This window comes from Staurois parvus, unplaced genomic scaffold, assembly GCF_062004578.1.
Source record: "Staurois parvus isolate SC_StPar_1 unplaced genomic scaffold, SC_StPar_1.0 ptg000572l, whole genome shotgun sequence".
Lineage (NCBI taxonomy): Eukaryota > Metazoa > Chordata > Amphibia > Anura > Ranidae > Staurois > Staurois parvus.
In genome coordinates, this window is record NW_028318368.1 from 1,240,257 (window position 1) to 1,262,175 (window position 21,919).

At 39.7% G+C, this 21,919-nt stretch overlaps 1 protein-coding gene across 1 annotated transcript in view; it reads left to right on the plus strand.

Moving 5' to 3' along the window:
* Positions 1–21,919, plus strand: part of PRSS12 (serine protease 12) — a 245,646-nt gene that overhangs the window by 60,533 nt on the left and 163,194 nt on the right. Inside the window, exon 4 of the mRNA XM_089691788.1 lies at positions 19,128–19,284. Coding sequence (XP_089547914.1) covers positions 19,128–19,284 — 157 coding nt within the window. The remainder of the gene's footprint in view (positions 1–19,127; positions 19,285–21,919) is intronic.

Here is a 21,919-nt window from a genome sequence, read left to right on the forward strand (position 1 = left end):
ATGGCTACAATCACCTCAAGCAGGTTAAAAAGTATACACTCTATCTAGCATTTGGTGCTTGAAGATTGCTTAAAGACAAATTTGATGGAAATTGATTACTTAGCATTGTTCCTAAGTGAAGGCATACTGTAGCATTTATTTTACCCTCTTTGTTTTCCAGTAGAGAGCCTTATTGGTTATTGGAGTGAACTTCTACTGCATGGGGTGTTTTCCAGTAGAGTGCCTTATTGGTTATTGGAGTGAACTTCTACTGCATGGGGTGTTTTCCAGTAGAGTGCCTTATTGGTTATTGGAGTGAACTTCTACTGCATGGGGTGTTTTCCAGTAGAGTGCCTTATTGGTTATTGGAGTGAACTTCTATGGCATGGGGTGTTTTCCAGTAGAGTGCCTTATTGGTTATTGGAGTGAACTTCTACTGCATGGGGTGTTTTCCAGTAGAGTGCCTTATTGGTTATTGGAGTGAACTTCTACTGCATGGGGTGTTTTCCAGTAGAGTGCCTTATTGGTTATTGGAGTGAACTTCTACGGCATGGGGTGTTTTCCAGTAGAGTGCCTTATTGGTTATTGGAGTGAACTTCTACGGCATGGGGTGTTTTCCAGTAGAGTGCCTTATTGGTTATTGGAGTGAACTTCTACTGCATGGGGTGTTTTCCAGTAGAGTGCCTTATTGGTTATTGGAGTGAACTTCTACTGCATGGGGTGTTTTCCAGTAGAGTGCCTTATTGGTTATTGGAGTGAACTTCTACTGCATGGGGTGTTTTCCAGTAGAGTGCCTTATTGGTTATTGGAGTGAACTTCTATTGCATGGGGTGTTTTCCAGTAGAGTGCCTTATTGGTTATTGGAGTGAACTTCTATTGCATGGGTGTTTTCCAGTAGAGTGCCTTATTGGTTATTGGAGTGAACTTCTATTGCATGGGGTGTTTTCCAGTAGAGTGCCTTATTGTTTATTGGAGTGAACTTCTATTGCATGGGGTGTTTTCTAGTAGAGTGCCTTATTGGTTATTGGAGTGAACTTCTATTGCATGGGCTGTTTTCCAGTAGAGTGCCTTATTGGTTATTGGAGTGAACTTCTATTGTATGGGCTGTTTTCCAGTAGAGTGCCTTATTGGTTATGGGGTATTGGGCATGAGCTAACACCAAGCATGTATATTTAACCATTCTGCTATTTTCCTTTTTATTGATATCCCTTTTAAGACATTGCTTGGTGTACCCCATCTATTTGTTGGCCCACTTTTAGATATCCATCCTCCAGTGTGGCTGTGTAGCAGAAAGATGTTACAAAAAACAACCAAACATAGGAATAAGGGTAGCATCACAAGATCTAAGGTAGCGTGGTATAGGTAGAGGGTGTTAGCAGGAGATGCACAGACATTTATCTGCTGCCAGTTAGCTGGAGTGTTTGAAAACTAAAAAAGGAAGGGTGTGGGAGTGGAAAGGGGGGATGTTCCTGATGAGTGACATAGTATTGGGTTCCTAGGGTATAGAATGAAGGGGTGGTGACCTTGGGCTATTATGATACGAGCAGAGCTTTATCAAAATGGTCATTTTTTTTTGAGGTTTACATAGCCCTGCTGGACAGCTCAGCAAGTCTGGAGACCATAAATATAAGGCAGGCGGTCAATGTATTGGCTTGTTGTGTTCTCCTAGCACCCAAGCAAACATGTAAATGAAAAAAAGCTGGCAGCTCGATCTTCCACAATGAATGAGTTTATTAATCCAGGTGCGGCACAAAATAATAAAGGCAAAAGAAAATTGTGCGCTGCCAAATAATGAGAATAATAATAGATGAGCTGCTGCAACACGTGTTATGTGTGTAAACATAAAAAATAGACTAAAACAAATGAAAGTGTCGCGCTGCTAGCATAAATCAATACATATAAATATATGAACAAGAACGTGACTGATAGTCCAAAAAGATGATAAAACATAAAAATAAATGCAATTCTTCAAAAAAATCCAAATAAGTGAAAAATCTTCCTGCTGGTGATTGCACCCAAAATCCAAGTGTTGTAAATATTCAATACATGTGAATCACCACAGTGAACATAGGCTTCCAAATGGACTCTCACCTTCTTGCATGTACCTGTATGTGGACACAGGTCAAACAAAGCATCTCCCCTATTAGTGGGGGTAACACATAACCTGCTCCTTTGTGCACTCTTCCCCTTATGAATCACCACTGGACCTTCACAAATGGCACCGGATTCAGTACAGCCAACTCTGTGGATAAAGCTCAACAACCACAAATTAGACCATAGTGCAGTAGGCTTCTTTAAAAGGCATACAGGTGAAACTCAAAAAATTTGAATATCGTGCAAAAGTTCATTTATTTCAGTAATGCAACTTAAAAGGTGAAACTAATATATGAGATAGACTCATTACATGCAAAGCAAGATAGTTCAAGCTGTGATTTGTCATAATTGTGATGATTATGGTTTACAGCTCATGAAAACCCCAAATCCACAATCTCAGAAAATTAGAATATTGTGAAAAGGTGCAATATTCTAGGCTCAAAATGTCCCACTCTAATCAGCTAATTAAGCCATAACACCTGCAAAGGGTTCCTGAGCCTTTAAATGGTCTCTCAGTCTGGTTCTGTAGGAATCACAATCATGGGAAAGACTGCTGATCTGACAGTTGTGCAGAAAACCATCATTGACACCCTCCATAAGGAGGGAAAGCCTCAAAAGGTAATTGCAAAAGAAGTTGGATGTTCCCAAAGTGCTGTATCAAAGCACATTAATAGAAAGTTATGTGGAAGAGAAAAGTGTGGCAGAAAAAGGTGCACAAGCAGCAGGGATGACCGCAGCCTGGAGAGGATTATCAGGAAAAGGACATTCAAAAGTGTTGGGGGCTTTCACAAGGAGTGGACTGAGGCTGGAGTCAGTGCATCAACAGCCACCGCACACAGACTGATCCTGGACATGGGCTTCAAATGTCGTATTCCTCTTGTCAAGCCGCTCCTGAGCAACAAACAACGTCAGAAGCGTCTTACCTGGGCTAAAGGGAAACAGACCTGGTCTGTTGCTCAGTGGTCCAAAGTCCTCTTTTCTGATGAGAGCAACTTTTGCATCTCATTTGGAAACCAAGGACCCAGAGTATGGAGGAAGAATGGAGAGGCACACACTGCAAGATGCTTGAAGTCCAGTGTGAAGTTTCTGTGTTGATTTGGGGAGCCATGTCATCTGCTGGTGTTGGTCCACTGTGCTTCATTAAGTCCAGGGTCAACGCAGCTGTCTACCAGGAGATTTTGGAGCACTTCATGCTTCCTTCCACAGACGAGCTTTATGGGGATGCTGACTTCATTTTCCAGCAGGACTTGGCACCTGCCCACACTGCCAAAAGCACCAAAACCTGGTTCAATGACCGTGGGATTACTGTGCTTGATTGGCCAGCAAACACGCCTGACCTGAACCCCATGGAGAATCTATGGGGCATTGCCAAGAGAAAGATGAGAGACATGAGACCGAACAATGCAGAAGGGCTGAAGGCCGCTATTGAAGCATGCTGGTCTTCCATAACACCTCAGCAGTCCTACAGACTGATAGCTTCCATGCCACGCTGCATTGAGGCAGTAATTGCTGCAAAAGGGGCCCAAACCAAGTACTGAGTACATATGCATGCTTATACTTTTCAGAGGTCCGATATTGTTCTATGTACAATCCTTGCTTTGATTGCATGTAATATTCTAATTTTCTGAGATTATGGATTTGGGGTTTTCATGATCTGTAAGCCATAATCAGCACAATTATGACAAATCACGGCTTGAACTATCCTGCTTTGCATGTAATGAATCTATCTCATATATTAGTTTCACCTTTTAAGTTGCATTACTGAAATAAATGAACTTATGTATGATATTCTAATTTTTCGAGTTTCACCTGTATATTTATTAAAGAATATGAGCTCACATGATAATAGTGTTAAAAACGCATGAAACAGAGGTCAGATTCAAACAATTGAGAGCAAGACCCGGCCTGTTGGAGCGATGTGGGAGCGCTGACGTCACCTTATGCGTATCGTCATACACCATGTGACTTCATCAGAGCGTTATCAAAATGGTAATTTTTTTTTGAGGTTTACACAGCCCTGCTAGACAGCACAGCAAGTCTGGAGACCATAAATCTAAGGCGAGCAGTCAATGTATTGCATTTTAGTTTTCTCCTAGTACCCAAGCAAACATGTAAATGAAAGAGAGCTGGCAGCTCCATCTTCCGCAATGAATGAGTTTATTAATCCAGGTGTGGTACAAAATAATACAGGGTTTATGCATTTCTGCATGTAGTCTTAGTCATAGCTATAAACTCCTCAGAATGACAGTATATTTTTTTTACATACATACATATATAAGCCCTGCCTCTACCAACACAGGTTTCAGTGGGGGGAGGAAAGAAAAGAGGAAAAAGAAACAGCAAAAAATAAATACAAAACACAGTGTTTATACAATACATTAACATTTTAACCACTTGCACTCCTGAGGATTTACCCCCCTTAATGACCAGGCCTCTTTTTGCTACTCGGCGCTGCACTAATTCAACTAATAATTGCACGGTCATACAATGCTGCACCCAAACGAAATTTATGCCTTTTTTTTCACACAAATAGAGCTTTCTTTTGGTGGTATTTGATCACCTGTGCACTTTTTATTTTTCACGCTATAAACAAAATAAGACCGAAAATTTTAAAGAAAAACAATACTTTTTACTTTCATATAAAAAATATATAGTAAACTCAAAGTTAGTTATACATTTATGCTAAAATGTATTCCGCTACATGTTGTTGGTAAAAAAAATCCCAATAAGTGTATACTGATTACTTTGTGTGAAAGTTATAACGTCTACAAACTATGGTATAGGTATTGAAATTTACACCATTTTTTTGCTATACAGCGCTGTGCTAGTTTAACGGACAATTGTGCAGTCATGCAATACGGTACATAAATTTATGTCCTTTTTTTCACACAAATAGAGTTTTCTTTTGGTGGTATTTGATCACCTGTGCACTTTTTATTTTTGTTGCTATAAACAAAAACATTTTTGATGAAAAATTAAAAAAAAAACAAAAACAATATTTTCTCATTTTGGTCATAACAAAAAACTAAAATTTTGTCATAAATTTAGGCCAAAATGTATTCTGCTACATGTTTTTGGTTAAAAAAATCGCAGTAAGTGTATATTGATTGCTTTGTGTGAAAGTTATAGCGACTACAAACTATGGTATAGATAATGGAATTTACACAGCTTTTACTTTCTGACTGCTCATCACATTTCTTGAGGTGTTAAAATACCAGGATAGTACAAACACCCTCAAATGACCCGTTTTCGGAAAGTAGACACCCTAAGCTATCTGCTGAGCGGCATATTGAGTCCATGTAAGATTTATTTTTTTTCCAAAAGTTTCTGGAAAATGACAAAAACCTTTTTTTTTTCTTTTTACACAAAGTCGTCATTTAAATTATTTATTTCTCGTACAAGCCATGGTGTATGTGGAATTACACCCCAAAATACATTCTACTACTTCTACTGAGTATGGGGATACTACATGTGTGGGACTTTTTGGGAACCTAGCCACATACAGGAGCCTGAAATCCAATGACCACTTTGAAAGCCTGAGGGTGCGAAACTTCCTCATTTCACTTCCTCAATACCTATCACAGTTTCGAAGGCCCTGACATGCCAGGATAGCACCAACCCCCCAAAATGACCCCTTTCTGGAAAGTAGACACCCCAAGGAATTTAAAAAGGGGCATGGTGAGTATTTTGCAGATCTAATTTTTTCTCACAAGGTTTTGAAATATAAAAAAAGAATAGAAAAAATATGTTTTTGTTTTTTTTCTTCATTTTCCAGAAACTTGTGGCAACAAATGAGATCTGCAAAATACTTACCATGCTTCTTATCAAATTCCTTGGGGTGTCTACTTTCCAAAAAGGGGTCATTTGGGGGGGGGGGGGGGGTTGGTGCTATCCTGGCATTTCAGGGCCTCAGAAACTGTGATAGGTAGTCAGGAAGTGTAATGGGGAAATAAAGCCCTTTAAAAGCCTGAAGGCGCTTGTTGGATTTTGGGGTCCTGTACTTGGCTAGACTGCCAAAACGTCTCTCACATGAGGTACCCCCATACTCGGAGAAGTAGCAGAATGTATTTTGGGGAGTAATTCCACATATACCCATGGCATGTGTGACCAATAAATCATTTAGGTGACAATTTTGTGTAAAAAAAATAAATAAATAATTTTTTGTCATTTTCCAAAAACTTGTGGTAAAAAAATAAATTCTTCTATTGATTCAACATGCCTCTCAGTAAAATAGTTTGGGGTGTCTACTTTCCAAAAAGGGGTCGTTTTTGGGGGGGGGGGAGTGTTATGCCCAGCATTAGAAGTTTATGCCATACATCACTCACTCTTCTACCCACCTGAAGATCAAGCCTTCTCTGACACTTTTTGTTCACATTAAACAAATCAGTATTTTTTGCTAGGAAATTTAAACCCCCAAACATTATATATTTTTTTAATGCAGACTCCCTAGTGAATAAAATGGTGGGTACTACAATTTTTAATGGCACATAGTATTCATGCAGCGATTTTTCAAATGCAATTTTTGAAAAGAAAAATACACTTTTTTTACTTTTAATGCAGAAAAACACAATATATTGGCCAATTATTTGGAAAGATATAAAAGATGATGGTATGCCGAGTAAATAGATACCAAACATGAAATGCTTTAAAACTGCGCATGCCCCGTGAAATGGCGACAAACTGCATACATTTTTAATATCCATAGGCAACACTTTAAAAGCGTTTAAAAGCTACCATTTTAGATTTACAGTGGAGGTCTATTGTTAAAATGACTGCCCTTGATCTGATGTTCACGGCGATACCTCACATGTATGGTGCATCCGCAGTTTACATACCGCCACAGGGTCAATGCTTGTGCACACAGGTGTGCGTGCATGGGAGGGGCGAAATTGTTTTTTTTTTTTTAGTAATTTTGATTTTTTTAATTATTTTTACACTGTACCTTTCATTTTTTTTTTATCACTTTTAATGCTATCACAGGGAATGCAAATATCCCCTATAACTTCAATGGGCATTGTCATATATTATTTTTTGAGAAATCTGGGGTCTATCAGACTCTAGATATCTCCTCTTCCCTTACATTATCTAATCAAACCAAAATCGGTGTGATCAGATGCTTTCCCAATTTACAAATGGCACTGTTCATATCCTGTGAAACTGAAGTGATGAAATGCTCGTAGCTTGCGAATTCTTAGACTATAGAGATGATTGGCACCACTCTGGTCTCCAATCAGCTCTATGGTCAGCTGGCAGAAACACCGGCTGCATTCTCAGGTTCCCCCGATGGCACGAGACTGCCCGAGAAGGCAACGGAGGAGGGGGGGCATCATCTCCCGCTGCTTGTAAAAGCAATCCTGCCACTAGGATTGCTTTTACATGAAAGCCGATCGCCGGCTGAAAAAAAATGATACCAGGATGATGCTTGCAGCTGTAGGCATCATCCTGGTATAACCATTCAAAGTCCAGTGATGTACCAGTATGTCGCTGGTCCTTGTTGGGTGTATACAACATGGTCTTTTTTTTGTATGCAGCCTGTGGGCTGAATGAAAAAAAGAGAAGAAATCTCTGCCGGAAAAAGTGTGTGGTATGCCCACCATTAGAATATACTGCCCTGCATCCACCCACTTCTAATGGTGGGCACACATTAGGTCACACTTTTCCACATGCGCCAGTTCCAAGATTGAACAAATGTCTAAATAGTGGCATGCTTGAATAAAAATTGTAAGTGGTACCCCATATGGAAAAAAGATGACACCAAGTCCCAAACTATCTTGCCACTGCTCCCCATGTAGTCTGGGCATCCGGGGGCTCTTTTCTTTTCCCTCGTAAATCCAAAACTTATAAGTATAGCCTGTTGTCCTCTCACAGGTCTTTACATCTTGACCCCATATCTGGCACACTTGCTGGGGAGAAATTGTTTGAATGGAAGGCGGCTAGAAAAATTAATGAGGGACTCATCAACGCAGATGTTTTGCTGGGGAGTATAGACATCTGCAAATTTTTGGCTAAGGTGATTTGCGAGGGGCTGAATTTTGTGAAGTCGGTCAAATTCAGGGTTACCCCGAGGATGACAGAGTGTGTTGTTGAAATGCATAAAACACATTATACTCTCATATCTATGCCTGGCCATGGCAGCAGAGAACACAGCATTTGATGAATTGGGTCTGTGGACCAATACAACTGGAATTCATTTCTTTTAGTAATGCCCATATTGAGGGTTAGGTCCCAAAAAAATGTAAATTCGAAAACCGTAATGAGTTTCCACGCGACTGGTCTGGCAAGGTTTGAATTTTTGTTGGCGGTGATAAAATGTTGTGCATATAAATTGCTTTGATCCACAATCAACGCATACAGATATTCTGTGAAAAACAGCTCCAAAAATCAAGGGGAGTAGATAAATTTGCTATTTCCACCTGAATTCCAGGTTGGGCAGTGAATGGAGGAAGTACGGGTGCTGCAGGATTTGTGGGCTGCCAATCGGGATTTGCAAGCACATCCGGAAGGATACTAGGAGCTCTATGGGCCTGTGTACGAATTCTTGGTGGCTGCGGGACAATACTTCTGCTCGCCACCGTACCGGCTTGTACTGGACTTATGGGACTCGCCACGTCACCAAGTGATACTGCAGTGCTGGTATTATTATTATTATACAGGAGTTATATAGCGCCAACAGTTTGCTCAGTGCTTTACAATATAACGGGAGACAATACAGAACAATACAGTTCAATACAAGAGGGTTAGGAGGGCCTGATCCTGGGAGCTTACAATCTAAAAGATATGTGAAAGACCAAGATGTATTAGACCGCTGGTGCTCGCCAGTTCACCAAAAGGTAGAGCGGCACTAGTACTGGCATTCTGCTGCATATGAGAGTCATCAAAATTTACTGACGAGTGCTAACAGAGATCAGGCCTGATTCTGTGAACACTGTGGTTTTGTGTGCAATGTATCAAGTGACAGTGGCCTACTGACACTGCACTTGCTGGGGAAGAAGGGGGGGGGTAAGCATAGGGGCTAAACACAGGTGCTGGCAGGTGCCGGGGCTGATCCTGCTAACGCTGCGTTTTTGGGGATGCTATATTAATGTGAACACTGGTATAGTGCTGACCGTTCCGACGCTATACTAGCAATGGAGGATTATTGTGCATGAGCGTGTTCCTGGCAATCAAGGGGTTCAGTGTGATGACTGGTGTACTGACGGGCAATCTGACGCTATCTGGGAGGGGTGTGAAAACCATGGGAGCGCAAATCATGTGTGTATATATATATATATATATATATATATATATGTGTGATTTTGTGCACCCATGCCACCCTGTAGCAGTATTTCTGCGTTACGTTTAAATTAATTGGTTTACATGAAAGTTATAGCGTCTACAAATGGTGGGAAAGATACTGGGATTTTTAATTTTTTTTTTATACTAATAATGGCGGCAATCAGTGACTTATGGCGGCGATCAGTGAGTTATGGCGGAGATCAGCGACTTATGGCAGGACTGCGGCAGACATTCTGACACTGGGGGGGAACTGGCTTGGGGTCACGGACATCCCCAGTGACACCAATACAGTGATCAGTGCAAAAAAAAAAAAACACTGACATTGTACTAATGGCACTGGGGAGGAAGGGGCTAACTTTTTTATTCAATGAAAGGGTTAACTGTGTGAGGGGAGTGTTTTACTAGGGGGCGGGTGTGTGTACTGCACGGGAACAGATAGATAAACTCTTCTCTCCAGATCAGCATGTCAGGAGCTGACAGGGAACTGACAGAAAGCAGAGGTGCAGTGTAAACACTGCAGCCATGCTCTCTGTCAGTGATTGCCGAGACACGGCAGGTAATGACCGGCCGTGACCCGGCGACTGACACTCGCGACCGCGATCAGCGGCGCAGGTAGGGTGGTGGCGCGCCTCCTACCTGTTTTGCAAAATTACGTTTTAAAACGTGGTTTTGCGCAGCCGTGCCACCCTGCAACCGTATTTCTACAGTGGCTGGTCGGCAAGTGGTTAATTTATTGTATCAACACTGTTATTTTGTATTTATTTTTTGTTGTTTCTTTTTCCTCTTTTCTTTTCTCCCCCCACCAGTTAGGCTGCTTTTTGGGGTTGATCCTAATTGACTCACCTAATTACTGCAGCCTGTGTTGGTAGGGGCAGGGCTTGTATCTGTATATAAATATGCTGTCATTCTGAGGAATTTATGGCTATAACTAAGGCTATATGGCGAAATGCGTAAGGCGTGTATTATTTTAAACCACACATGGATTATTGAACTCCTTCTTTGCGTAAGATCGAGCTGCCGGTTTTCTTTCAACTACAAGTCTGTAGGCCTGACTTATCTCTACTGCAGTTAATTAGTTAAGTAATACAAGTAGGTTATGTGCCTTCCCCCAGCCTATAAGCAGACAGTAAATATGTAGTAGACTAATAAGCCCATCTCTCTGTCACTGCTCATTCCTCATATCAACCTGTTTCTTGTTAGCAGATAAGAACTGCCGACAGCTCCTTGTGCTGCTTCTTCCCCTTCCAGGCACAGTGCTACTGTACCATCTGTAAGAGGCTGATACCAAGTCAAATTCTGGTATTTACGCAATCAGTAATAAAAATACACTTGATGTATTTAATCTCAATGTACAAAAAAATATTTTTCAATGAACACATGTTTAGGAGTTGGTGTTTTTTTATTATCAAACATCTATCTCTGACTTAACCCTTGTCAAAGTTGCAACCGTAAAGGTGGCTCTTTATCAAGGGGGGCCTTTTTAATTAACAAATCCTTCATAATTAGGAGATAAAAAATCACAGTATTTACTTTATTGTCTAAGTAGTCTTTGTACAATGCAAAATAGAAAAATGCATGCCAGGTTCTTGAACTGTAAATGGTTACAAAATGCCTTGGCTCTTGAAGAGGTTGTGTTTTAATTTGACATTTTTAGACCTTAAGGCAGAACTTTTATGCTGTTTCTTTAACTTCAGATTACATCTATCCTTTTGAAATACACAATATAGCTATAAACAGTCAAAGAGGATGACACAACACTGTCAAAAGGCTGAGAAGAAAAAAGACATTTTGTCCCAGTAGGCGATTTCCTTGTGCATCAAACAGATCAATTAAGTCTTGTGAGGGGAATGCAGCTGTGTCCATTACAAGAGCTGCAGCAGCGATCTCATTTATAATTCAAGATCTGTACATTAAAACCAGAGCAGCAGGTTTGTGCCATTAAGTAACATATCAAAAGAAGACTAAAGGGTTCTCATCCTCCTAGTCTGATGTTGCCTCTTTTGTAGCATCAAATGAAACGATTACAGGGAGTGCCCTCCTCGCTCCCTGCTGTGGACCTCTTATGTCTCTCTACTACAGGTTTTTGTTCTCATAAATGGCAACAGGATTGGGAAGGATGTCGTTTTTATTGCTTCAAAATTTCCCAACGTTTTAAAACTTTTTTTTAGAGTGCATCAGACACACACAAAGAAAAAAAATGACTTCTTCACAATATTGTAGTAGTTATAGGTTTTAGAAAGGTTTGAAGTACAACATTCTTGAAAGCTAAACACTCTGTAAGATTTTGGTAATTTCATAATTTCAAGTAACAAAAATACAGTATATAATCCTTTTTTTGAGACCATATGCCAATACAGCAGTGAGACTGTTGTGTATGTTTGCAGCTATCTTTTGCATTGTTCACACAGCTGTGATGGCTGTGCCCTTGTCCTGCACCTTTGGCCCATAAGTTTGTATTAAGGTGCATGTTCATTTAAATATTTTTTATTGTTTTGATTGGAGTGCCTGTTTAATTCCCCCATGGTTTTTTTTACCATCTGTGATTCCTGCAAGAAGTTCTATTCTCATCTTTAGTCGTACACTAATCAGGGCTTATGTGTCAGTTGAACTTCCTAGTAATTTTCTCCAAAGTGCATTCTTCTATTTCCATGGAGAATCCACCAGAGCAGGGGTCTCCAAACTTTCCAAGCAAAGGGCCAGTTTACAGTCCTTCAGACTTTGGGGGCTGTGACCGGTGTGCTTAGAAAATGCTCTGGGAATAAACAATGCCCCATCATTGGTATCAGTGGGAGATATAGTGCCCCATTATTGGTATCAGGGTAAGGCATAGCGATCCATCAGTGGGAGGAATAGTGCCCATCATTGGTGTCAGTGGGAGGAATGCTGCCTCATTGGCGGTGTCAGTGGTGGGAATAGTACCCCACTGTTGGTGTCAGTGGAGAGAATAGATAAAGGCAAGCAAAGGGCCGCATCTGGCCACCGGGCCACAGATTGGAGACCACTGCACTAGAGCACCTGTTATCAAAATGCTCTTTTACATTTTTATTATAATTTTCTATTGTATCATTACAATTACTCTACACCCTTTTTTTTATTTAAAAAACCCCAATAAATATAAAAAGAATCAATCAAAAAACAAAACAAACACTTATGGGTCAATTTTTGTAAAGTACAAATTGAATATTACTGAATGATACAATAAATTAATCACTTTTTTGTATGCTTTTGAATGTAAGAGAAGTCCTAATATTAAAATTGTAACGAATCCTACTGGTTTTTTTAAAGAGACAGTACACATTTAAAATATTTTGAGAAAACAGCATGGGATTCTCCTAAAAATTCATTCTGGACCCTTATTCAGAAATGCAACTTGGATGGCCATGACAGGAAGGGCAGTGAGTAAGCACCTCCCAATTTCCTCATTCTGTACCATACCAGACATACCTGTGGCCTTGCAAAAGGGGTACCTTGCAAGGGGGAGGGTAAAGCCCTCCCTCTTTACAAGGTGCCTTGTGTTCATGTTGAAGGACAAGGGTTTCTTTCTCACATCATGTCCCCTAAAAGTGGGGGTATGGAGGGGGGGGGGGACATGCGTAGGACATGGGTAGGTGGGCACAGCCATGGGGGACATGAGCCTATGCAAAAAAAAAAAAAAATCAGTTTGGAAAGGGTTTTTTTTAAAAAGGTTTAAAGTGTAACACTGTATATACACAGATCTTTTAACCACTTCAGCTTTTTTCAATGTATGTAGTACATCCAGAGAGTGAAGGGTTAAGCACAAGCTCATGGCTATAGTGACCTGGTCATTTTTACAATGGAGTAATGTGGTTCCCTGAAAAAAAAAAAGCAGGATATCATAATTTTCCACATCGCTCTGCCCTGTATCTGAAAGCTGTGTGGAAGTGTGAATGGAGCATACAGAAAACTTTTTCTGTGTGCCCTTGCAAAGAACTGTATTTTTCTTCTACGTAAAAATGTAGCTCTCTGCACAAGTGTGAACCTGACCTTAAAAATAGAATGGGGAACAAATACCCAAATGCAGTCTGGGTGGTTGGGAAGCAGGGACCGTGTGCCTTCCCCTTCCTGTACCATACCAGGCTGCCTGCCTATAAGGATCCCCCACATCCCTTTTAGGGGGTCAGGATGTGGGGAAGAGGCCCCTTCCCCACAGGAAGCTCTTACCACACTATTTTTTGCATCCTTACTCACTTATGTTACTTTAACCTTTTTTTTCATTAGCAAATAACTTTGCCATGCTTTGTACCAGAAACATATCTTTTTTTTTAGAGTAGATAAACTATAGAATAAAATGTACACTTTGACACTTTCATGCAAAATTACTTTTAAAAAACTAATGCGAATCTAATACTGTTTAAAAGAGAATGAAATCATTTTTAATTAATATTGTATTTTTTTTTACGTATTTAAACAACTTTATTTCTATAGATTCCATAGAAAATAAAACAAAAATCAAAACAAAAAAATATATGAATTACTTTATTATCTTAAGAATTGATAAATTTATTGCCAAATAAATGCATATAAAGATGCCCATAGCGGAAATATAAATATAGCTGTTGCGTAAGGGACATACAATTATAGTATGGAGCTGATGTGATGAAACAATCTGATTATGAGATTTGAGGACCCTACTAAGATAGGAATCTATCTTTGATATGTTAGTTTCCAATGAACTGACTAAAAGCAATTTATGTATTCTTATAATGTGTGAGTCTGGCAGACACAAAAACACAAGATAATTTGTTTAGTATAATTCAGCTAATTAATTAAATGTGCTAATTTTATGAAAGTTGTAACTCATGTCCAACTTTAAAAAAAATGTATATGCACTATATTGCCAAAAGTATTGGGAAACCCTTCTAAATCAGGTGTATAAAATCAAGCACCTAGGCATGCAGACTGCTTCCACAAACATTTGTGAAAGAATGGGCCACTCTCAGGAGCTTAGTGAATTCAAGTGTGGTACCATGATAGGTTGCCAACTGTGCAATAAGTCCATCCATGAAATTTCCTTGCTACTAAATATTCCCCAGTTAACTGTTAGTGGTATTATGACAAAGTGGAAGCAACTGGGAACAACAGCAACTCAGCCACGAAGTGGTAGGTCACGTAAAATGGCAGAGTGGGGTCAATGCATGCTGATGCGCACAGTAAGCAGAAGTCGCTAACTATCTGCAAAGTCAATAGCTGAAGACCTCCAAACTTTGTGTGGCCTACAGATTAGCACAAAAACAGTGCATAGAGAGCTTCATGGAATGGGTTTCCATGACCGAACAGCTGCATCCAAGCCTTACATCACCAAGTGCAATGCAAAGCGTCAGATGCAGTGGTGTAAAGCGTGCCGCTACTGGACTCTAGAGCAGTGGAGAAGTATTCTCTGGAGTGACGAAGCATGCTTCTCTGTCTAGCAATCTGATGGACGTGTCTGGGTTTGGTGGTTGCCAGGAGAATGGTACTTGCCTGACTGCATTGCGCCAAGTGTAAAGTTTGGTGGAGGGGGGATTGTGGTGTAGGGTTGTTTTTCAGGGATTGGGATTGGCCCCTTAGTTCCAGTGAAGGGAGCTCTTAAGGCGTCAGCATACCAAGACATTTTAAACAATTTCATGCTCCCAACTTTGTGGGAACAGAATGGCCCCTTCCTGTTCCAACATGAGTATGCATCAGTGCACAAAGTAAGGTCCATTAGGACATGGATGAGCAAGTTTGCGGTTGAGGAACTTGACTGACCTCAACCGATAGAGATGAATTACAGAGGAGACTGTGAGCCAGGCGTTCTCACCCAACATCACTGCCTGACCTCACAAATACGCTTCTGGAAGAAAGGTCAAACATTCCCATAGACACATTCCTAAACCTTGTGGACAGCCTTTCTAGAAGAGTTGAAGCTATTATAGCTGCAAAGGGTGGGCCAGCTCAATATTGAACACTATGGACTAAGACTGGGATGCCATCAGGTTCATGTGCTTGTAAAGGCAGGCATCCCAATACTTTTGGCAATATAATGTGTGTGTCTGTGTGTGTGTGTATGTATATATATATATATATACACATTTTTATGTGTACTCTACCAGTAATTTGCATAATAAGCAAATAGTTTCTTTAGTTTTTGTGGTTGAGGAATATATTTCCTCAATATCAATATCAGATATCAGATATTTTTCATTGTATTTCATGTCCTATTTTCCAGAGCCCACACTGTGCCCTCCAGAAACAGGGCCAACCATTCATTGTTTCTTATCACCTCTGTCTTATGTGCAAGGTGAAGTACTGTCATGCAGAATTGCACCTGCTAAGCTGAGCAAAAAGAAGTTAAACAGGGGCAGATTACTGGTATGTGTCAACCAGTGATTTACCTGCTAATGTTCCTGCCACTTTTTTTCATCTAAGCAACATGGTGAGTGGCAGCAGCAGAAATTGTAGCTGCACTGTGTTTATAATAAGTAGCATAAAATACCTGCTTTGCTCACATGTTAAATTTAGTGGTGCAACGACAGTTTGGAAAGTATTCAGGCTTGGAAAATGTGTCGGGCATTTCACCAGATGTTATACCACTAAATGCTCTTTTACTGACCTTCACTTTAACAAATTGATCTACAGTATTTTGACTTGTGAGTCAATGTCATTTTAACCTGCAGCTAATGACCACTGTCAGTTCATGAAGATGTCATGAGGCTCGGTTTGAACTCAATGTAGAAAAATGCCTGAAACATATTTTAACATTAAAATGAATAATATTCACACATCCTACAGTCTACAAAAGTCACAACAATGGAATCATATTAGCCCACTCACACAATGTAAGCAAAGTCTGATTATTTGGAAATGTAGTGACTACAGTATTCTGATAGGTTTATGTTTAACCACTTCATGTCCGGACACTTTCACCCCCTTCCTGTCCAGACCAGTTTCCAGCTTTCAGTGCTGTCACATTTTGAATGACAATTGAGCGGTCATGCAACACTGTACCCATATGAATTTTTTTAGCATTTTTTGAAACAGATAAAACTTTATTTTGGTGGTATTTATTCACCACTGGGATTTTTATTTTTTTTGCTATATAAATGAAAATGTCCAAACATTTTCAAAAAAAGTGTTTTTCTTATAAAATTTTACAAATAAATAATCTTTCTTCATAAATCTTGGCCAAAATGTATTAAGTTATCTTTTTAGTAAAAAAAAAAACCCAAATTAGTTTATAACCAAAAATTATAATTTTTCAAAATTATTTTTTACATTTTTCTTTTATTTTTTTATATTATTATTTATGTGTTTTTTTAACATACCATCACCTTAGCAGTACATTGTCACCATAGTGACACTGTACTACTTGTGGGGGGTGATGAAGATTTTTTTTTTTTACACTGATTGCTTTTACACCCATAAAGGTTGTAAAAGCAATCATTTCTCCTTCCCTTTCTTGCAGCCATTTAGAAATACTGTGTGAGCTGTGATTGGCCACAGCTTGTCACATGGTACAAGGCTGTTGTGAATAGCTTTGTACCATGTGACCCCTGTGATCATTCACAGATTTCACAGGTAGTAAGCAATGATGTCAGAAGTGACATCTTGCTTACACCTATTCATGTGATCACTGATTGGCCAATCAGTGATCACATGATTGAGACCTCACACAGAGGTCCTGTTCAGCGATCGGTGTTCTGACACCTCACACAGAGGTCCTGTTCAGCGATTGGTGTTCCGCTGTGTCCTCCGGACACAGCGGGCACTGGGTCGCGGTGCCGTGCACTCCCAGGGAGCGCACACAGTCCAAAATGGCGGGTGCCGTTTATGAACGGTAACCCGCCCCTGCACTGCCAAGTGGTTAAAGTGATTACAGACATTTTTTGTAAGACAACTATATGGTACCAGAAAAGGAGATATTGTAATCAACACTCTTGTGGGTCATGAGTAGTATTGGTCATGTACATCAGGTGTTCTTTCCAAGGACAGATATACAGCTATAAGAATGTAGGTGTTACATATTATGAAATGTACACCTGTATTCGATCATGGAGGAAAACTAGGGAGAGGTATTCCACACAAGAAGGAAATTAGTAAGATTTGGGTTGAAATAAAGATATGAACCAGAACACTTCAAACATCAAGACAGTAAATTCTTCAATTCTTTATTTGGACAACGCCGGATTGAAAACTAAATCATGTTCTACATTTACTGTAAAGTATAAGAAACATCAGGGGAGAAGGGTGTGAAGGCCAGGGTTTGAATGATCCCACAGACCCCACGTTAAGAGAATGTTTACAATCTATCATAGATTTTTGCTGTCAGATCTTCCATGCTTCTAATAGCCATAATTGTATCCAATATCTGTGTCTGGGTAGGGATAACCAATGGAGAGTGATAATGTCTACTAGCTGCTGTTAGAATATGGGTAGTCAATTTTTAAGTTTTGATATGCCTGGGTAAAGTGGGTCAAGGAAATAGAGAGTGTAACCCCCAGGACCTGGCCTACTACTACTTTTTATCTGTTCTGTAATTTAAAAAACATATTTCAAGTGCTTTGGAATGGACAAATCTGTTATTGATGCTAGTTTGACAACCTTGATAAATAATTTTATTTGTAAGTATTAAAACCTTGCAGCACTCAAAAAATAGCACTACCATATTTTTCTAGGACCACCCCTTTAAAAGGAAGCTACGAACTTAAGAGACAGCCCTTGTTGTCTATTATATCATGTATAGGCAGGTGTGGTCTGCTTTCTCCACTGTAGGTGGAGTGGTGCCACAGCTCTGTGTCATCACTGCCGCAGCTGGAGAGGAGGCCAGGAGAAACCTGGCTTCTTTATGGTTTCTTAGTCCCTGAGGGCAACATTCTAATTGGCTACACTGCATTCAGTTGACCTCTGGTGATCATCTTGGGTCAGCAGAGCCTTTATAAATCCCTGCCCCAGGTTTTGGCCTGCTTGGGCAAAGTGGTCAGAGTAGGGCAAAATCATCCATCTGTCAGGATAAGTGATTAGTGGCAGGGAAAGGTTCCTGATGGGTAGTGGTAGGCAAGAGATGTGCAATCCTGCACAGAAGCCTCCCCAATGGGACTGCACCACCAAGGCCGCATTCCACCTTCTGAAGACAGATGCTGTCGGTGCAGTTTACCCGCTGCCTCTCCACACTGAACTGTGAGTTTTACCCGATGCGGAGCTCTCCTGCTTGGGTTGTTTGTGGTTGAGCATACTCTGCAATACAAGTTTTTGAGTTATCTGCAACCCAGCTCTGTGTCATCACTGCCATGCTGCACCTACCTACACATTTCCCTATTTTTTAAAAAGAAAAGAATAGTGAAGGTGTTGACTGTTGTAGATACATTGCAAGATACAGTCTCCCAGTGCAGCCTAAAACATAGAAAATGGTAATCTGTGACTGGTAGCTGTAGTGGTTTGGTTTCTAAATGAGCTTTAAAGTACATATGAATCTTAACTGAATGAAATTTAGTTTATTCATACACAGTGTAATATAAACAAATGCCATTTTTTAAAATAAAAAACTTGAAGTTCATGTGACAGTGTAACAACACATGAACATGACCATGAGTCTATAACTGGAAGTGTCATAAAAATAAACTTCATGGAAGGATCCCTGGGTATTATTTGAATGAAAGCCACAGATTTAAGAATGATAAAAATTACTTTTAAAATGACATTGACATGTTACAGTGTATATATGGGCTTACATATACTTTGAATGTATTAATGAAGGATAAAATCAGTAAATATTCATTATGTATCATTTGATCTTGTTGTAGTCACAGACTCTGCTTTCATCCCCACTCGCCTTGTTGGTGGAAGCTCAGCATTTGAAGGACGGATTGAAGTGTATCATGCTGGTCAGTGGGGGACAGTGTGTGATGACCAGTGGGATGATGCTGATGCTGAAGTTGTCTGCAGGCAGCTAGGATTTGGGTGAGGATCTTCTATTATGTCATAATGTTTTGTCAATGCAGGAATTTAGAACGCTTGGATTACAATAAAATATCTGCCTACAAGCCAGCTCATAATGATGTTTATACAAAGGAGCTAAATGTTAAAACAATATATGTGTTCCTAATTGTGGCCTTACATAGCTTATATAAACTTCCACTAAAAAGCTTGCAGATGTGCCGGAAACAAAAGTTCACTGCTGAGAAAGGTCATTATTCCATCACATTAAATCGGTTATTGAGTCAGGGAAAATTCTTATGTAATATTATATTTAGGTATACATGTTTGATGTCTTTGTCTGTTAATATCAGATTCAGAAGTATTTTACTCAATGGATAACAGTGGGCCTTCTTAGTTTAAGTACCATGAACTGCTGACTTTCTATCAACTCCAAGTCATAACTTTTTAATATTGTGAACTGCTAACTTTCTATTAAATTCAAGGCATAGCTTGGAACTTACACAGGGTAGAGAACTCTTTCCCACTCCACCATATGACACTGCTGGACCAATGACTTATCACGTTGAAGCGAGGAGGGTATTTCTCTTCAATCTTGGTGATTAAACAGAACGGGGGGGGGGGAGAGAAAAGAGAATATGTTCTTCTGGGGTGAGAGTTAAATATGTATTAACCCCAGATTGCTATTGCAGCTTACCATTTCTTAGGTGTGGTGGCTGCAATAGTTTTATTTTTTAAGGCTTTCTTTCATTTTCACCTGGTGATTCAGCGAGTAAGTCTGCTGGTTATCAAATGACAAACATTGTCATGCAGATGTAGCAGTTAGAGGGTTGGGGCTAACCATTTAACACTGACAGGGGTGCTTACAATGTTCAACTTTCATTTATATATGTATAACCTTTATTCCAAAAGGGAAAAAAAACTTGCTGTAATTGCTTAAAAAGTGTGAGTTGGAGTTTGCCTTCAATATACTAAATATACAAGTGTATTTAACAATCCCCTCCCTCAAGATTAACAATGCTGCTGTTTCTGTTGCCCCTTCAACCAGAGTGTAGGCACCCTAATAAATGGAGTGTGTTACTGGCCAAACACCAAGTGAAAACATTGGTAAGCTGCAATACTCAACATATTTGGCTTTGGGTTTAATACCACTTTAAGTAAACCTAGTTTTCATATCCTTTATCATGTCACTATCATGTCCTTTTAACTAGGAAGATGTTTCATGTGTTGTAGGACTCATTTCATTGCTTGGTTCTAATTATTGTGAGTATAAAAATATCCTCTTCCCTAGCCTCCATCTTTAGGCTGGGTACACATGGATTGAAATTTGGGCAGTTCAGCAGGGACTCATTGAATTCTGATCTGTGAGTAGCCCTCCCGGTTCAACAGAAGCTGATTGTTAGATTTGCTTCTGCCGTACAGTCTTGCTGGAAAATCCTGTATTCGATCAGCCACTGCAGCCAATGACTGCAGGGCTGTTCAGTGTATTCTGACAGCCCTGCAGTCCCCGCTGTCAGAATACAATAGCACAAAGAGAGATATTACTGCATCCACTTCACTTGTGTGGAAACAGGAATTTGTTTTTTTTTTTTCATTCAGCCTGCTGATTGAACAAAAAAAATTGCACAGAGTATACCAAAGTCTACAATTAAAAAGCTTTTAAGGGTGAACTGCACCGGAGAGGGATGATCCATATTTGGGGGCTCTTCATATATGTGTTCTGGCTGAATAAATCTTTTTACTAAGAGTGACGTCATCCATGTTTGGTCTCATGGTTGATATAGTTAAGTAAACCCTTTGCTTTGCCTTGGTTAACTTAAAGTATAATATTAGAGTTGTGGGCTAATGGCAGATTCTCTTTTTTTAAGATGTTGCTTATTTTTTTCACCTGTAATAAAAAATTACAATAACAATTAGAGAATAATGAAACCTTACATGGTACAATAAAAAAAAACTGAAAAAACTACATAGTCTCACCTATCCACACACATGTTCATGACACTAGTACAGGTATGTTGGTTACAATACATGTAAAGTTATACTAAGCAATCAGTAAAGCAGTCTCCCGGGAACCATATTGGGGTCATACTGTTAAAGGGAGCAGGACCAAGGGCTCCAAATCTTATCAAAACTCTTTGGTGGTATAAGTGAGCTGGTAAAGAGGAAGCACCAAATTGACCACATTTTTCCACTTAGATAAAGTAAGAGGAAGAAGTCGTTTCCACATAACTAACATATTTTTTGCCATAAAAGTGAAAAGCTCTCAACAGTTTTTTGGCATAGGTGTTAAAAGGAAGATCTTCCATCAGCCCAAGCGGTACACTTTAAGACATTTTAGAGAAGTCTATTACAGATTTGTGCCCAAAAGGAGTTGTTTAATACTGAAACCTGGTTTCTTAGGGGGGTCACTTGAACCGTTTTCTGGAGCTGGCAGAAAGGAAAAGCTGGCATGGAACTGTACTTAACCAAGTGGTATCCCAAAAGGTTTAGCAACCATATCAAACATAAAATGTTTATTTTTTCAAATCATTTACATGAATCTATGTTTCCACGTTCTTTCTATTGTTTCCAAGCTATTTTTCATCTTCCATGTATAAGAAATGAGTACATGCATATGGGTCATTATTCATATATTATTTCAGAGTGCTGATTCATCAGC